The 14514-nt window shown below is 41.6% G+C and overlaps 1 protein-coding gene across 3 annotated transcripts; it reads right to left on the reverse strand.

The window, feature by feature from the left end:
* Positions 1-43: 43 nt before the first annotated feature.
* LAMP2 (lysosomal associated membrane protein 2) lies at positions 44-13879 on the reverse strand. 3 transcript variants are annotated; one of them, XM_059482813.1, is made up of 9 exons: positions 13708-13879; positions 12551-12669; positions 11837-12050; positions 11040-11201; positions 10160-10374; positions 9544-9663; positions 9192-9270; positions 8261-8428; positions 44-2449 (listed from the first exon to the last, which is right to left on the reverse strand). In XM_059482813.1, the coding sequence occupies exons 1-9, from the start codon at positions 13778-13780 to the stop codon at positions 2307-2309; spliced, it is 1293 nt and encodes a 430-aa protein (XP_059338796.1). In that variant the 5' UTR covers positions 13781-13879; the 3' UTR covers positions 44-2306. The 3 variants fall into 3 exon arrangements, with proteins under 3 accessions (XP_059338796.1, XP_059338798.1, XP_059338797.1); XM_059482815.1 differs by lacking the exon at positions 13708-13879 and adding an exon at positions 12895-13508; XM_059482814.1 differs by lacking the exon at positions 44-2449 and adding an exon at positions 4683-7085.
* Between the last annotated feature and the right edge of the window lie 635 nt (positions 13880-14514).

Genomic DNA, 14514 nt, shown 5'->3' on the forward strand with positions numbered 1-14514 from the left:
CAGAAATGTCATTCATGTCTACTTACACTGAAACAAAGCTTAATAAACACAATAATTAACTTTATTTTCCATACACATATTCTGCTGTCAGCATATTTGTACAGTAATATAAGATCTGGAAAATTGTACATACCACTCTTCATGCTGCAACAACCTTAAAGTGCTGGATCCATTTCTGACTTCTGTTGAAGCTCAAAATAATACTTTCTATGTATATACAATATATATATATGTATGTATGTATGTGTTTGCATCTAGGAAATGACCACATTTCACTAAGATAGCCTAGCAAAAGTGATATTAAATACTTCAGTCTGCAATCTCAGCATGAGAACATAGCTGTGATCCATCTGCTGGTGGCAGAGAAGCACCACACTGGCAAGTGGGTGTACTCATAAAATGCCACCTGAAATAATTCCATTTGACACTGGCAGGGAAATCAAGTATTGCAAGAGCAAAGGTATAATACAAGAGACCAAAACAACCAAACCTAAAGCATACAGTCCAGCAGCATTGATTTACATTCCTAAAAAAAAAAAAAGAAAAAAATATATAGGACAACTTGTTTCAAGAGCCCATTTGTACTGTGGAATCACTTTTGTCAGAATCAGGTAGAGTGTATCTTTGGTCACTGTGAGGACAAGAATAATTGAATATACAGGCATTTCTCAAACATCAGAACTAACTCTTTGGAAAACTCCCTTTCCTGGATACACAGCTTACTGTGAGTTACTTAAACATCAGTGCTGACTGTCACCTTTATGTGCATGAATTACTGAAGGTGCTTCCCCTACAGCATGGATACAGGGTCAATGTACAGGGAGATTAAATATTGAAGCAGCTTTAGAAAACACTTGCTGCAGAGGACAAAAAACTTTGTGTGCCCCCAGGGGTTATTGGCTGCAAAAGGCTTTTGCCAAGATGGACCAAAAAGGTTTGAAGAGCAAGAGGCCTCTTTCATTCCATCAACATGGACCCGATGGGAACGAAGCAGAACACAACCACAATGACTAAATTCAATTTTGATACAGTTTAGATATGGAACACAGAACTGCAAAGGTATGGCCAATAACAAAGAAGCATCTTCAAACAGGAAAGATGCTCTTATTCCTTTGGAAGTCACTTTCTTCACTACACTATATATTCATTCCTGCTTTATGATCAGCATTCCTCATGCTAGAAATTTTGTGCTCTTACACTGAGACAGCAATAATGAGGAGGTTAAAAGCAGATTAATTCTATCAAACCTGAAAGCTTTCATATCTCCACTTGCTTTCAGAGATCACAGATTTTCAGTGATGCTCTGTTAAGCTATGCAAGCTGTCCAAAGGAACTGCAGGAAGATCTGAGCAACCTGTGTTCTCAGTCAGCCCGAGTGCTCTCAAAATACTTTTGGTCCTCACATGGACCAACGCTGTGTAGTTTCTTTTATGTTCAGAATCAAAGCTGAGAGAAACTGCAGCCAGTGAAATTCCAGCCTCCCACCCTCATCTCACAATTGAGCTCAGAACAAAAGAAAAATGCAGTTCAACAAAATAGCACAGGAGACATTTCCTTCAGCAGACTGTTGCCTTTTCTGAGTAGCTGAAGTTCTCCAGACCTGAACCTTATCTTGGCAAATTAGACACCAGGGCAGTGCAATGCTGTTCAACCTACATTAGCAGTCAGCTTCTCTGTATGATGTTAAACAGATTAATTCACTAGAAGAATCAGATGTTCTTCTCATATTATGTCAGGCTATTAGTGAGATCAGGTACTACTTTTACATTCAGAAGGAATAGGAAATTCAGGCTGATTCACAAGAACAGCCATATGCCAAGCTCCCAACAGAAGTCTGTTGAGAGCTGGGTATTCATTTTCCCACTGCATGTACAGTCCCTTTTGACACAGCATTCACACTTTTAATTATAGTTTTAGCTGTAGCATTAACCAAGACAAGCTGTAGGCATCTAGAAATTTTCTTGTACAAAAAGATTAAACAACAGAAAGTTTTGTAGATGTCTTCTTTACTAAAAATAATCACATTTCCCACAGGGACACACCAACTCTGTTCAATTCTCTGGTCCTTAGAACACTTACTTTCTCCAAAGTCATACAGTAGCTTCTGCAACTCATCTTCAGATTCATGGCATGTTATTCTGTCATGAAGTTATTGTTATTCTGCCATGAAGTGATTTGAACTTTTTTTAAACAAAGAAACCTTGAATTAATTTGTTTTTCTTTCTTTTTTTTTTAAGGAGCAGGCCAGGAAATCTGGGAAAGGGAAAAGAACAGGGAAGGTGGGCAACAGAGATGGAATGAAGAGATTATACAGACTGATAGCCAGTACGACTTTTTCTTCTTCCAATGATGTAAGAGATAAAGACAAGAATGATAAGGAATCCAAGCGCCACGCCCACTGCGATGGGAATAAGAAAGTTCAGGTCAGAATCAGCAAGGCATTCTTCAGCTGCAGAAAGAGGAAAAACAAAAAAAAAAAAAAAAAAAAGCAAGGGAGAATAAATTAGTAAGGGAAATCAAGCATTAGAAACCAAAGAAAGAAAGGAGCAAACAGGCATTTATGAGAAATTACCTTGTATTAGATACAATAATACATGTAAAGTAAAATCAGTATTGAGTAAAGAATTGATGGAAAGATTGATTTCTTTAAACACATTTACTGCACACATCCTTTATATTGGTAATATACTTCTTCTGATTTGTACATTTAATTTCAGCTTCCTCTAGCAAGCAGAGGATAGATTAGAAATGTGAGGACAAACCAGCAGTCTGAGCATGCATTAGCTAATCACACCTCAGAGTTAGCAGCAATAAAGCAACAGAAACCCCACACTGCTGTAGTGCTGCCTTGCCCAGGGGTCTTCCCAACCCTTGAGTCACCAGCACTCCTCTGGATTCTAGGCATGAAGGCATAAGGGACAATCCAAGTAACAAAGCAGAAACTTACTGAGAGCTGCAAGAGACAGCCAAGATAAATGTGCCTCTGGGCACTGCATGGAAAACACTGAAAGGCTCTGTTGGGGTGGGTAACTTTATTTTCCCTATGGAAGGGTTATTAGTTTCAGCTGAGAACTACACAGACCTCACTGAAATCCACATCAGAGGGGAAAATGGAAGAGACATCTGTAACACTACAGAGGTTTTTAACACACAGCTTGTAAAAGGTGAGGAGCTCCTTGCTGGTACAAACACCCATCAATGATTAGCAAACCGCGCTGGGAACTGGTTTCAAACTCGGGCAGGGCTTGGCATTCCAAGCTGTTTGCGAGGAGAGCAGAGCTCCACCTGCCTGTGCAGCAGGGCTGGGGTGAGGCAGGAGGCTGTGCCGGGCTCTCCAGCACTGGAGCAGTGCCTGCTTTAGAGGCATTTCATAAGGCAGCACTCCTGGTAAAACTATCTTGTTTGAGTTTTTAATTAGGACACAGCATTACACACAGAGTCAATGCTTCCTCAAAAGTTGGCTGCTGTTTTTTCACAGAATCAGCATTATTTATGGGAAATGTGTTGTCCTGCTTTAGCTTATGATTGTCCAGCACACACTTGCCATGGCCCCTCCCTGAAATACCACACAAAGCCTTTGACTAAGAGCAAGGAGAACAACACGTGGAGGCTCAACAGCTGAAAATGCTGAACTCAGATTATCTGAGGGCACATACTGCCAAGCAGAGCAACACTTGGAAGGAAAAGAAAAAAAAAACAAGAGGAAAGGAACTATGCATCTTATACAGCTATTTCAAAATATTCTGATTGAGAAAACATTTAAACATCTTAAAGAGAGACATACGTTTGATATTTAGTAATACTGTTCACTGCACTAACACAGACAATTTGCTAGGTGCTGGGTAATGGGTCACTAAACACTAACACTAAATATGAATGGATTTGCTAAGGATGAAGGTGCCCAGCAGGCAGTGACAGAAATTCCCTCTCTTCTTCAAAGGAAGGAGATGGCTGCAGCACACATCACACTGTGGCACCATTACAGGCAATTCCCAGGGTGAAAAAGGGGTCAAGGTTTCATACCAGGAACATTCCATCCTTGCTGGCACACATCTATCCAGGTATGGCTACTGTACAGTGGTTAGAAGCTCCAGAGGTGTCTTCAAGTGCAGAATTGGTAACTACAGCCCAACACAGCAGGGCCAGCAGGAACAGCTTTTTCGACTGACGTGGCTGAATGTGTTGCCATTCAAAAAAGTCAGAAATTTTTGGCCCAAAGTTTTTTTAGCCCCAGTATAAAAGCTGCCTTCCCTTTTAATTACAATCATGAGATTCAACCAACAGCCCCAAAGTTTGTGTTTTATTAACATATGCTAAGGAAGAGAGAACACTGTGGTAAATAAAAAAAATTTAAAAAACAGCCAAAGAAAAAACCAAAACAAGGAACAAATGACCAAACAAAATGCCCCTTCCAAAACCCAAATCCCATCATTCACTGGCTAGAAATGGTACTTTTGAGGACTATTAGCATGAAATCTTTAACCTAAAATATCAGAAACCTTGAGATTAGAATACAATATTTAGTAAACTGTGTATAAAGTACTAAACCAACCACACTCTATAATAGGTTATACACGTTAATATTCCACATCCACAGGTGTTAAATAAATTCACAATTTAAATGCTGTTTCCACAGACCAGAACAAAACCAGCTATGTAACAGAATCTCAGATACAGACTGATTAGAGTTCACCTTACTCATTGAGTTTATTTTCTTTAAAAAAAGACAATACAAGACATCTGTTTTCAAATCAGTTAAAAAATGTGAACAAGTTTCCTTAAGAAATAGAACAATCTTTATTTTTTTAGAGCACAGGTTAAACAGATTGACAGTTCCCTATGGAGCAATACATACAGGAAAACTAGTGGTTTTATAACAACAGGAAGTCAGGTGAAACTGATGTTTTTTGAACCAGTTACCTGCACATCAGTCTAGGAGTACTTTAAACTCTGAGCCAATGTACTTACAGGTTTTTGCAATGGTATTTCTAGTGCTGATTTTAGGAAGAAGTTTGCATGAATCTTCTATTTTATCACTTGGAAACTGTGTACAGTTCAAAAATTTGCAAGGTAAGAAGGATAGTGTGATGATTACTCCTTAACAGAGATGCATGTTTAACTGGTGCCACTGAACATCACTCACAAAAAAAAAAAAGCTAAAAAATCTATATGAACTTCTGCATTTGAGGATATATTAATATGAAAGTCATTAGATCCATTTTTTAAAATTAAAATGGTAAGTCTTGAAGCTTGTTTCATGATTAAACTTATAGCAGTTCCCCACTTTCATTAAAATGCATTTCAGTAACTGATGCAAAATTCAAGCTGTAGACTACACGCTATAGTAAGCATTATCCACCCATACATGCTTCCTTGGCTAGTGTCAAGAGTAAACTGTCTTTACAAAAGAAAAAACCAAACCAAACAATTACTGAAAGAAGTGTATTTTATGATTTGCATACAAACATGCCACAGACATCTCTACAACCCTAGAGAACACTAATAAAACACTAGAGAAGCTTTGATGCAGGCTAAACTCATTCTAAATGGGGAGACAATGTTATGTTCATTAAATAACTAGCTTAGGCAGCTCATGTTATGACATATGCAAAAAAGCCACAATTATCTAAAAGTCTAAAAGACTTTTTTTTTTTTTTCCATGCAGTAAGAATATGCACAAAGAGCCCAGAGCAAAGTTGTGCATCAAGGGTTAGTCTCTACAGAGCTGCAGTTAAAGAACAGTCCAGTTGCACTGCACTTTTTTAACCTACTTATTCTTTTCATACAGCAAGGAAAAACAGGTGTTGTGGGTCCATCTCTTGTTTGGCTTTTGCATTCTTAACATCAATAAATGCTACACTGCAAACAACCCAACACAAACATTCAACATTCAGAGTGCCAATGGCGGGCAGTTACAAGGTGAACTTTGACTGGCAGAGAACCATTCAAGATGAAGATTTAAAAACAGCTCAAGCTGCAACAACAGATACTGGCTCATTAAATGAAAGCATCTTTAAACAAGGTCATTCAAAGCAACAAGACAGACCAGTTCTGTGCAGAGTATGGTATGAAGTTAAGTGCACTTTAAAGTTCTGGAATATTTAGAAAGGTTATTCCCTTTAAACTGATGCCAGCAAAAAAAAAGCTTGCATTAATTTAGCAGAAGTCTGCCTTAGGTGAGTATTTTAGATGATTGCCAAGGTATAGTAAAGAATTCAGTGCCTAACAGGTTTTTTTTTGAAAGCATCTGGAAATGGCACTGAAGTCTTCCCATATATTCACCATTTGGCAAATTATCCATTTTGTTTGTACAGCCATGGTATAGGAATGATTCCTGAAATTACACCAAGGCAGGAGTAAATTACTGAAATCCTAACAAAGGCAAGTAAGTTACTGCTGCCACTTCCAGAGATCACTTAATCACCAGCCTGAAGTTCAATCCTATGGAAAACGAGGTTGCTATTGGGCATTAGACAATCCTTGTTAAATACTGTACAAGTCAACAGAGTGACTAATGCTGCCAGCTTAACCCACAATTACAACAACAACTAAGGAACGCAGAGGAGAGAAGCAAGTACAAATTCTATGCTAATCTGGGAGATGCCCAATGCACATCAGTTCAGAACGTGTTATTGTTTCAGGCTAGTATTTGTAAAAAGCAGAAATAAATCCTAAATGCTTTAGGACTTTTGCAAGATAAAATTCTTAGCCTAGCAATTCATCCAGGATTTGACATCTTCAAAACAGCTATGAAACCCACATGGTCTTCTTAGGGCAGGAAAACAAAGTGTAATTCTGCTTCATCTGAGATAAACATTCTCCCTTTATTCTCAACTCCAATTAGCTGTGGCTAGTAATTACTCCTAAGTTTTGGGTCTTTTTTGGACTTCAGAACTTGCACTTGCTTTGTTTAGAGTGAAATCATAACAGGAATCACACTTAGATTCACAAAGTTTGATATCCAGCATAGCTTTTTCTTCTGCCAATTATGTAAGCAACCACTATAATGGCAATCAAGACAGCAAGTGCAGCACCAACTACAATTGGGATTAGAATGCTGTCATCATCCAGCGAACACTCCTGGGCTGTAGGTGAGAAAAAGGTTGCAATGAGGAATAAATAAAGACAGAATACTTCCCAAGAGTGGTATAAAAATCTGTTTTCCTTAACATGAAGGTATTGAAAAATCAAGTATTATTTAAACTAAGAGAGAAAGAACTGCAGAGGTCTCATCAATACATTTAGCATATTTAAGCATTTTAATTAATTTAAACATTGATAACCTATAGCAAATTAAGGGTGTACAAGTTTTCCTGTACACAAGATCTGCACTAGGCTAGGGAGCAGCCATTTTTCTACATTCACAAACCAGGCTTATCTATTTCAAACTTAAAGCAAGTCTGGTTGGTACTTTCACTCATTAAGGATAATTGTGACCTAGATTTGGTATCAAGAATCTATCCAGAACAAAGACATGCTACACAGATAAAATAATTATAATTAGAAGAAAGCTAGCTGCAACTTTAACTACAGAGTGAAATGGGTCCCTAACTCTTTAGAAAGACTAAACTGTTTACCCTACACACATCTGGAGTTATCTTACTTCTGTCTAAAACCAGAACTTTTCAATCTATCTGTCTACAGATCAGTCTAGTCCAGTAAGACTGTGCTGCAAGTATTAGCATTAAGCACAAAGACCAGTTTGCACTAAATATTAAGAGGTAATTTAAGACATTTCAGTTTTCTCCAGACAAGATCAAAATATTGCAGCAAACAAACATTTCAGAATCTCTTCCGTTCTGGATATTCAAGACTGCCTCTGAAGGAAGCCCTGACAGTTCATTCTTCCCCAACACTTCTATTTGTCAGACTGACAGGTAAAAAGAAACAAAACACCTAACAGTATTCCCAAAGTGAACTTCTGCAAAAGTTCTGAGCTACAAATTCTGCAAGTCAAGATGTTATCAAGTAACTTCTAACCTATTCTGCACAGCAACCCTTAAGTCCCTATTCAGTGTCTCTTGTTCATTCAAGTTTTGTGAAGAACCACACACTTAGCAGACATTTTTTAAGTGAGAACAAAGCTTTGCTTGAACTTGAATGCCACTCTCAGAACTTCTCTTCATTCCATCTATATCTAAACACAGTTTAAAAAACTGGAACAAGAGCTTCTGAGAGAAAGTGCTTGCACCTAATGCTGGTGCTTTTTAGCAAGTGAAAATTTTGCAAGCATCACTAAAAACAAAAACATAACTCTTACCTGTAGCAAACTTATTTGCCTCCACAAGGAATGGCTGAATCCATAGATTAAAAGTATGTACTTGAACATTTTCATTAATCTGAAGGGTCTGCTCTTTTCGGCACATGTAAGAGCTACCAAGGAAAGCATCCCACTTGCTTAAGTTGTTGTTATCTGCACTTGAAATGACTAAACAAAGAAGGAAAAAAAAAAGAAAGAATTTTCATGTTCACTTAAAATGTAAGACAGTTGCTAATACAGTAAGACTGAGTAGCTGAATCTAGAGGGGCCAACACTTCAACACTGACTAGTCTGAAAAACAAAGTAGTGCAAAGTGGGGTTGATCAGCTTAACCAGAAATCAGAAACTGAAGTTACTACAATAATCTCTCCTTCATATGTACATGACATCAGGCTTTCCTTATACCTCCACTAATCTCAGTGCTGCAGAGTTGCAAGTGCTTTAGCTTTAATGCTCTTTAATTGCTGTAGCTATGACAAGCAATTAAAAAAAAAAAGAAAACATATGTTTGTTGGGAAAAAAGTATACTTTAGCTTCTGAAGGACTGGCCTTTTTTTAGTGAGAGTACAAGTGGTTGGAAGATACAGCAGCATTTTCAAACAAAGAAGACACCAACTGGTTTAGAAAAAAAGCTTCAAAGTTGGTACAATTAGATTTCACACCACAAAAAATTACATTACTGAAAAGAGTTATCAAGAAGCCCTTCTGATTTACAGTGATTCCATTAGCAGAAGTTTCAGGAATCGTAGAGTGGTCCCACACTGTCTAAAGTAACTCTTACAGACATTTCTGCTTATTATTTTTGTTCATACCAACTTCTAGACAGAGTAGGAGCTAACAGTAAGCATGAACACAGAAAAAAAGCCAGAATTATTTGATGCAGACACTGAATAAAGTATTACCCTTGTTTAAGGCAGATACTGTTTCTTACCAGAACCATTCAGATGGTTGAGCAGAGTAACATTGACCTCCCTCAGATAAAATTTCTGTACACTTGCACTCGCATTTTTCTGTTCAAGAAGCAAGAACCAAGTGTCAGTGTGCAATTTTGCATTTGTAAATTTAAGAACATATGCTTTACAAAAGCCAACACATTTACCAGTTTTACATTTTTTACCACTTTAACCCAGTTCTCCATTTGTCCTGAGGCACTCAGCTGGCCAGTTCCACTTCCCATACAGGAACTGCCGACTACCAGCAAGCAACAGGAGGATTTTACTGTAAGTGATCACCATGCATGCTGTTAAATGATAATTTAGTTTAAAATAAAAGAAGTTACTTACAACAGCAAATGTGAAACCAATCAGTGTGCTATTTCCATCATTCAATTTCAGAGTGGCTGTTGTGTTACCACAGGCACCATCTGCGACAGTTGTCTTTGGATTGATGTTGATCAGAAGAGGCTGAAATACACACAAGGCACATCAAAGACATTCAGCTGCCTTTGGAATACATTGTCTCAGTCAGGAACAGTCTTGGGTTAGAAGAGCTTGTCATAAATATGACAGCAGGGAGAGCTGAGCTTGGCTGCTATGGAACCAAGGCTGTTTGACTTAAATTTACATGCTGGCAGTACTGAAACAAACAAATTCCTTGAGAAGTGTTACTTTGTTCCCTAACACAACAAACTACCCTCCGAGGGGAAAGTAGGGAACAACAGAAAGTTCCAGACTTTTAATCATGTTAGAAGTATTCTCAATAAAAAGATCTGTTGAACCCATGTAAGGTTTTTGAAGACCTGTATTATGCAACAAAACCATTCTGATGTCAGAGAGGTGCTACATGTAACACTTAGAAGCAGTTCTGGACAGCCAGCAGTGTACACAGCAATACTCTGCATTCAGAGTTCACACCAAGTAACTACAGCAACTTTTTCTCTTCAAAAGCAAAAAGAAGCACCTTGTCTTGAGAAACATTCAGTTGCAGCCCCACAGTTGCCAGGAAACACGTTTTATTTCCACTTTTAAGAGAATAGTTTCCTGTGTCTGGATTCTCCACAGGCTTGGGAGGAGTTGGAGCAGGAGGTGCAGCAGTGGTAGGTGCAGTAGTTGCATTGGCACTAGTAGGTGGAACAGTAGGTGCAGAAGTAGGTCTATCAGCAGGACATCTAGTCTCTGAAAAGACATTTTAATCACCATCTCATTACTGAAATTTTATTGAAGTCTCATTACTCAGACAAAGTACAGTTGCCACTTATTCTCAGAAATCCTGTAACACTCAGTTTCAAACCCACACTCAGTACCACTTGCCTCTGACACATGGAAGCAAAACACACAAAGACAGTTCAGTTGTTTTAAAACAAGTGTGACATGTATTTGCTGTCAGCCAAGTAAGTGACCCTATTAGGCTACATGCAGCAGGATGCTGTGCTTGTCTCTTTCCTGAGCTATGAGATGAGACAACAGGCTCTGGACTACTCAAATGCAACAGCAGAGGCCACCACTGCAAGTGGAAGGCAGTCAGCTAAAACCCTTCAAACCCAAATGATTTACTCAGCAACAGTAGCTCTGAAGTGCTTATTTTTAATACCCCAATTACTGGAATACACACTTGAGAAGAATCCCACCTTGGCAGGCAAACAATCAATAGTACAGCACACTACTAAATCTGTTTTCCTAAGCTATTTTTCCAGGAACAAGGAAAGAAATACTAGAGGATATTTATATGGATATTATTAAATACAACACATCTTAGAATTGGTGCATTTTTTATTATGGGACTTTGCTCCCTGCACTAAGGTGCAACACAAAAAAGCTCTTTCACAAACTGAAATGCTCACCTTTTTTACTGACTGTGCCATTCTGAACAAAAGCCTGCACAGTAACATTCCAGAAAATCTGTGTAATATTTTCTGCTTCAATAACGAAGGAATTGTGACACACGAAGACAGTGTTCAGCTGAACTGGACCTGCAGGATCCTTTATAAAAATAGTAACTGGTCCTACAAATAAGCATAAATATTTTAATGCCTTATGAACTACAAGAACTTAGAGGTAGTGTTACATTTTATATCATTTCATAAGACAAAGACTAAGCGATAATTAAGCTTAACAATCTTCAGCTCTCCTGAATGTTCTCCCTGTATGTCCTGACCTGAAGTGATAGGTAATGCTAGGAGTAAAGCTAGGAGTAACCAAGCTTACAGAACTAGACAAGCCATAAGAAAGGTGAACCCTTTTACTTAAGTTTGTAAGGAGAAAACAATTCTATTATTACTAGGCATTAGTACACAGCCTAACACTGTATTGCTTAGCAAGGTAGAAGGTCAAGCAGGGCCCACTAAAATTAATCTTCCATGAGCTTGCTGTCCACCTCACTGATCAAAGCTGTTTGTCCTTCCCCTTCTCTTCCACTTACAGGAATTACACATGCAGTGAAGCCATTTGGCCTGCACTGTTACCCAGCAGGCAGGTACAAGGAGCAGCAGTTGGCAGCACGTGGTTCAGAACTCATTACATTCATTACTAACTCCTGGATTGCTCCTTACTTCGAAGGAGCCAAGCCAGGTCAGGTACACGAGGTCTGACACTTCTGGCTGAGATTGCTTTGCAAGTCAGATTCTGAACTGAATGTTACCTTTTCTCTTAGCATCAGGAAATACAGCTGTGTCATTGGTGTTGTAGGTCAGTGTCATGAAGTCTCCCTGGTAAGTTTCATTGTTTTTTGTGATGTTAATGCTCCAAGAATGACCTTCTCCAAACTGCACTGCCACAAGGGCAGCCTGTGTGTCATTGCCACAGACGCTTCCATTGTGTGTCGCACTGGATGACAAATTCAGGGTTGTGGTTTTCTAGAAGAAAAGGGGAATTTAAAATGCATTCACATGCAGCTCTTCCCCATGACAACATTATAAACTTGCTGGAGTTAGCTGAAACCTTGCTGAGATTATTTTAGGTTGTTCTGGAAAATTATGGTAAAGGCTCCTTGACATCTGCCTGAGAAAGGAGCTGTATCAGATTCAAGTACAAAAGTACAACTCTAACCTGGCTGTAAACCCTGATCATGTTGAGCTGCAATTACATTTACTGCTTGGGTTAAGAACATAACTACACTGGTACTGGTTAGACTTGGTGAGTTTGTGTACCTCATTTAAGTAAGAGCAACAGAGTACTTTCAGTAATTTGCATGACTGAGAATTTATTCTTTACTTTATAAGGACTATATAGGAATATTCTTCTCAACCGACTTAGTAAAAAAATAGTAAGAAATCAAACACTCTAGGTAAAAGAGCTTAAATTTTAATCCAGGTCAAAATCCAGTTCTCAGCAAGAGTTACTCCTAAATACTTACATAATCACCATTGTTTGATTCATATGTTATCAAGAACCTCATCATCCAATTTGCATACAGGCATGTAGCATTAGAAGCATCCTTTATATCTACTTCAACTGCATAGGACTGGAAAAAACCTGTAAGATATGATTATCAGCTATTAAGACATTGCTTTTTCTTAATTTTCTAGAACCACTTAAGAGGACAGCTCATCACAAAGCAGTAAATTATGTCAGGACCATATTCCATTTACCAGACAGTGAAAGAACAGCGAGATTTCTAAAAAGCATCAAAAATAGGAAACACATCACAAAGCTGTCAAAGCTGTCAAAAATTGAAAGAATGTTTTATAGTCTGTTTACCTGACACAAACTAATAATCGCAAAGTGTTGACTGCTCAACATTGGGCACTTTTAAGATTTGGCTGTGCAGGTTGTTGGGCCATCTCATCTCGACCATGTCTTTGCCAAGACAGGCTGGACCAGCTGAACCTTGAGGTCCCTTTCCACCTAGAATTCTGACTCTCTGAAATAAGCATCAGCTTTCTGGTGACACAGTGGGTAAACCAAAGGGCATGAACACGGCACTTAAACAATGCACTGCTTGTAGACCGGGGTCTATTATTTTTATTATTTTACGTGTTGTATCAGTGATTGCGGCTCAACCCCCAAGAGATGGGCTCGGCAGTGCCTTCATTGCGCTTCCACCATTCCCAGCTCGAGACACACGGGCGTTAAATCCCCTCTGCCTTTTAGGAGAACTTTCCCCAGCTGTTGTGCTCCCGACGCGGTGACTCTCGGCACGGACGCTGCCGTGCCCGCGGCCCCACGCCGAGGCGCGCTGGCAGAACGGCCGGGCCGGGCCGGGCCGCGCGGGTGGGCCTGCGGTGCCGGCCGCCGGGCCCCGGCCCTGGGCGGAAGCGCCCCGAGGCTCCCGGCCTCCCCGGCCCCGCCGCTGTCCCCTCCCCTCCCGTGGGTGGCGGCGCGGGGGGGGGGGCGGCAGCGGCGGCGCCTCCGCCCCGGGGCCGCCCCCTGAAGGCGCCGCGGGGCCGAGGCGGCCCCGGGACCCCCCGGGACCCCCGGTGCCCGCGCGTGACGGGGCGGGGAGCGGCGCGAGCCCGCGGGGACACCCGAGACCCGCTCCCCTCCCCCGGGCCCCGGCGCTGCCCCGCTCACCAGAGACGCCGAGCAGCAGCAGCGGCAGGAGGAGGCGGCCGCGGGAGGAGGCGGCGGAGCGGCGCGGGCCCATGGCGGCGGCGGCGGCGGTGGTGCTGCTGCTGCTGCTGCCGGCGGCGGCGGGGACACCGGGGCACGGCGAGCGGCCGGGGCGAGCGGGCGCGACAAAAACCTCGCTAGCGGTCATGTGAGGGGCGGGGCGGGGCCGCCCGCGCGCCGCCAATCGCCGCTCGGCGCCGCCGCTCGATTCCGTGGATCGCGGACGGGCCGCTTGTCGCGCGCCGCCTCGGGCGGGCGGGTTTGGTTTGATCCGCTTCTGTCCCAGTCCCGGTCCGGCGGCGGCACCGGCAGCGGGAACAGCAGCGGGGACAGCGGCGGTGGCCTCTGCAGGGGCAGGGTAGCGGCGGCTTGTTCTGGCCCTCGGCAGTGTTTGCGGTGTGCCCTTGCGCTGCTACCTTACAAGAGGTGCACGTCCAGAGAAGTTTAATATAGAGGCTTTCACTGAGAAAAAATAAATAAAGAATAAAGATATTGCCCATGTTTGCAGTAAATACAAAGGGTTGGGGAGCTCTCAGTGGCCCTATCCTGCCATGGCTGTCGGCGCACCTGGGCCGGCTGTGGCTGCTGTCCATCCACCCTGCCATGAGGGCCGGCCCGGGGCTCCCGGCGCTCGGTGCCTCCGGTGATCGGTCAGAACCCCCTCCAGACACGGCCCCTGCTGCGGGAGGGATTGGCACCTGCACCCCGAGCTTTAATGCGTTTTTTGCGGGTGCTGAAAGGCAGAAAGTGGGGCAGGAAACGATGGGA

The sequence above is a fragment of the Ammospiza nelsoni genome, chromosome 15, assembly GCF_027579445.1.
Source record: "Ammospiza nelsoni isolate bAmmNel1 chromosome 15, bAmmNel1.pri, whole genome shotgun sequence".
Taxonomy (NCBI): Eukaryota; Metazoa; Chordata; class Aves; order Passeriformes; family Passerellidae; genus Ammospiza; species Ammospiza nelsoni.

What these genes read in the sequence shown, in the direction of transcription:
- LAMP2 (XM_059482813.1), bottom strand. Translation starts at nt 13,780, where the DNA reads ATGGGCCCGCGCCGCTCCGCCGCCTCCTCCCGCGGCCGCCTCCTCCTG. An exon ending in TGAATGTTTCTCAAGACAAG is followed by an intron (nt 9,664 to 10,159) that starts GTGCTTCTTTTT and finishes TGTGTATTTCAG; the next exon opens with CCTCTTCTGATCAACATCAA. An exon ending in CAACCATCTGAATGGTTCTG is followed by an intron (nt 8,429 to 9,191) that starts GTAAGAAACAGT and finishes TTCTTTGTTTAG; the next exon opens with TCATTTCAAGTGCAGATAAC.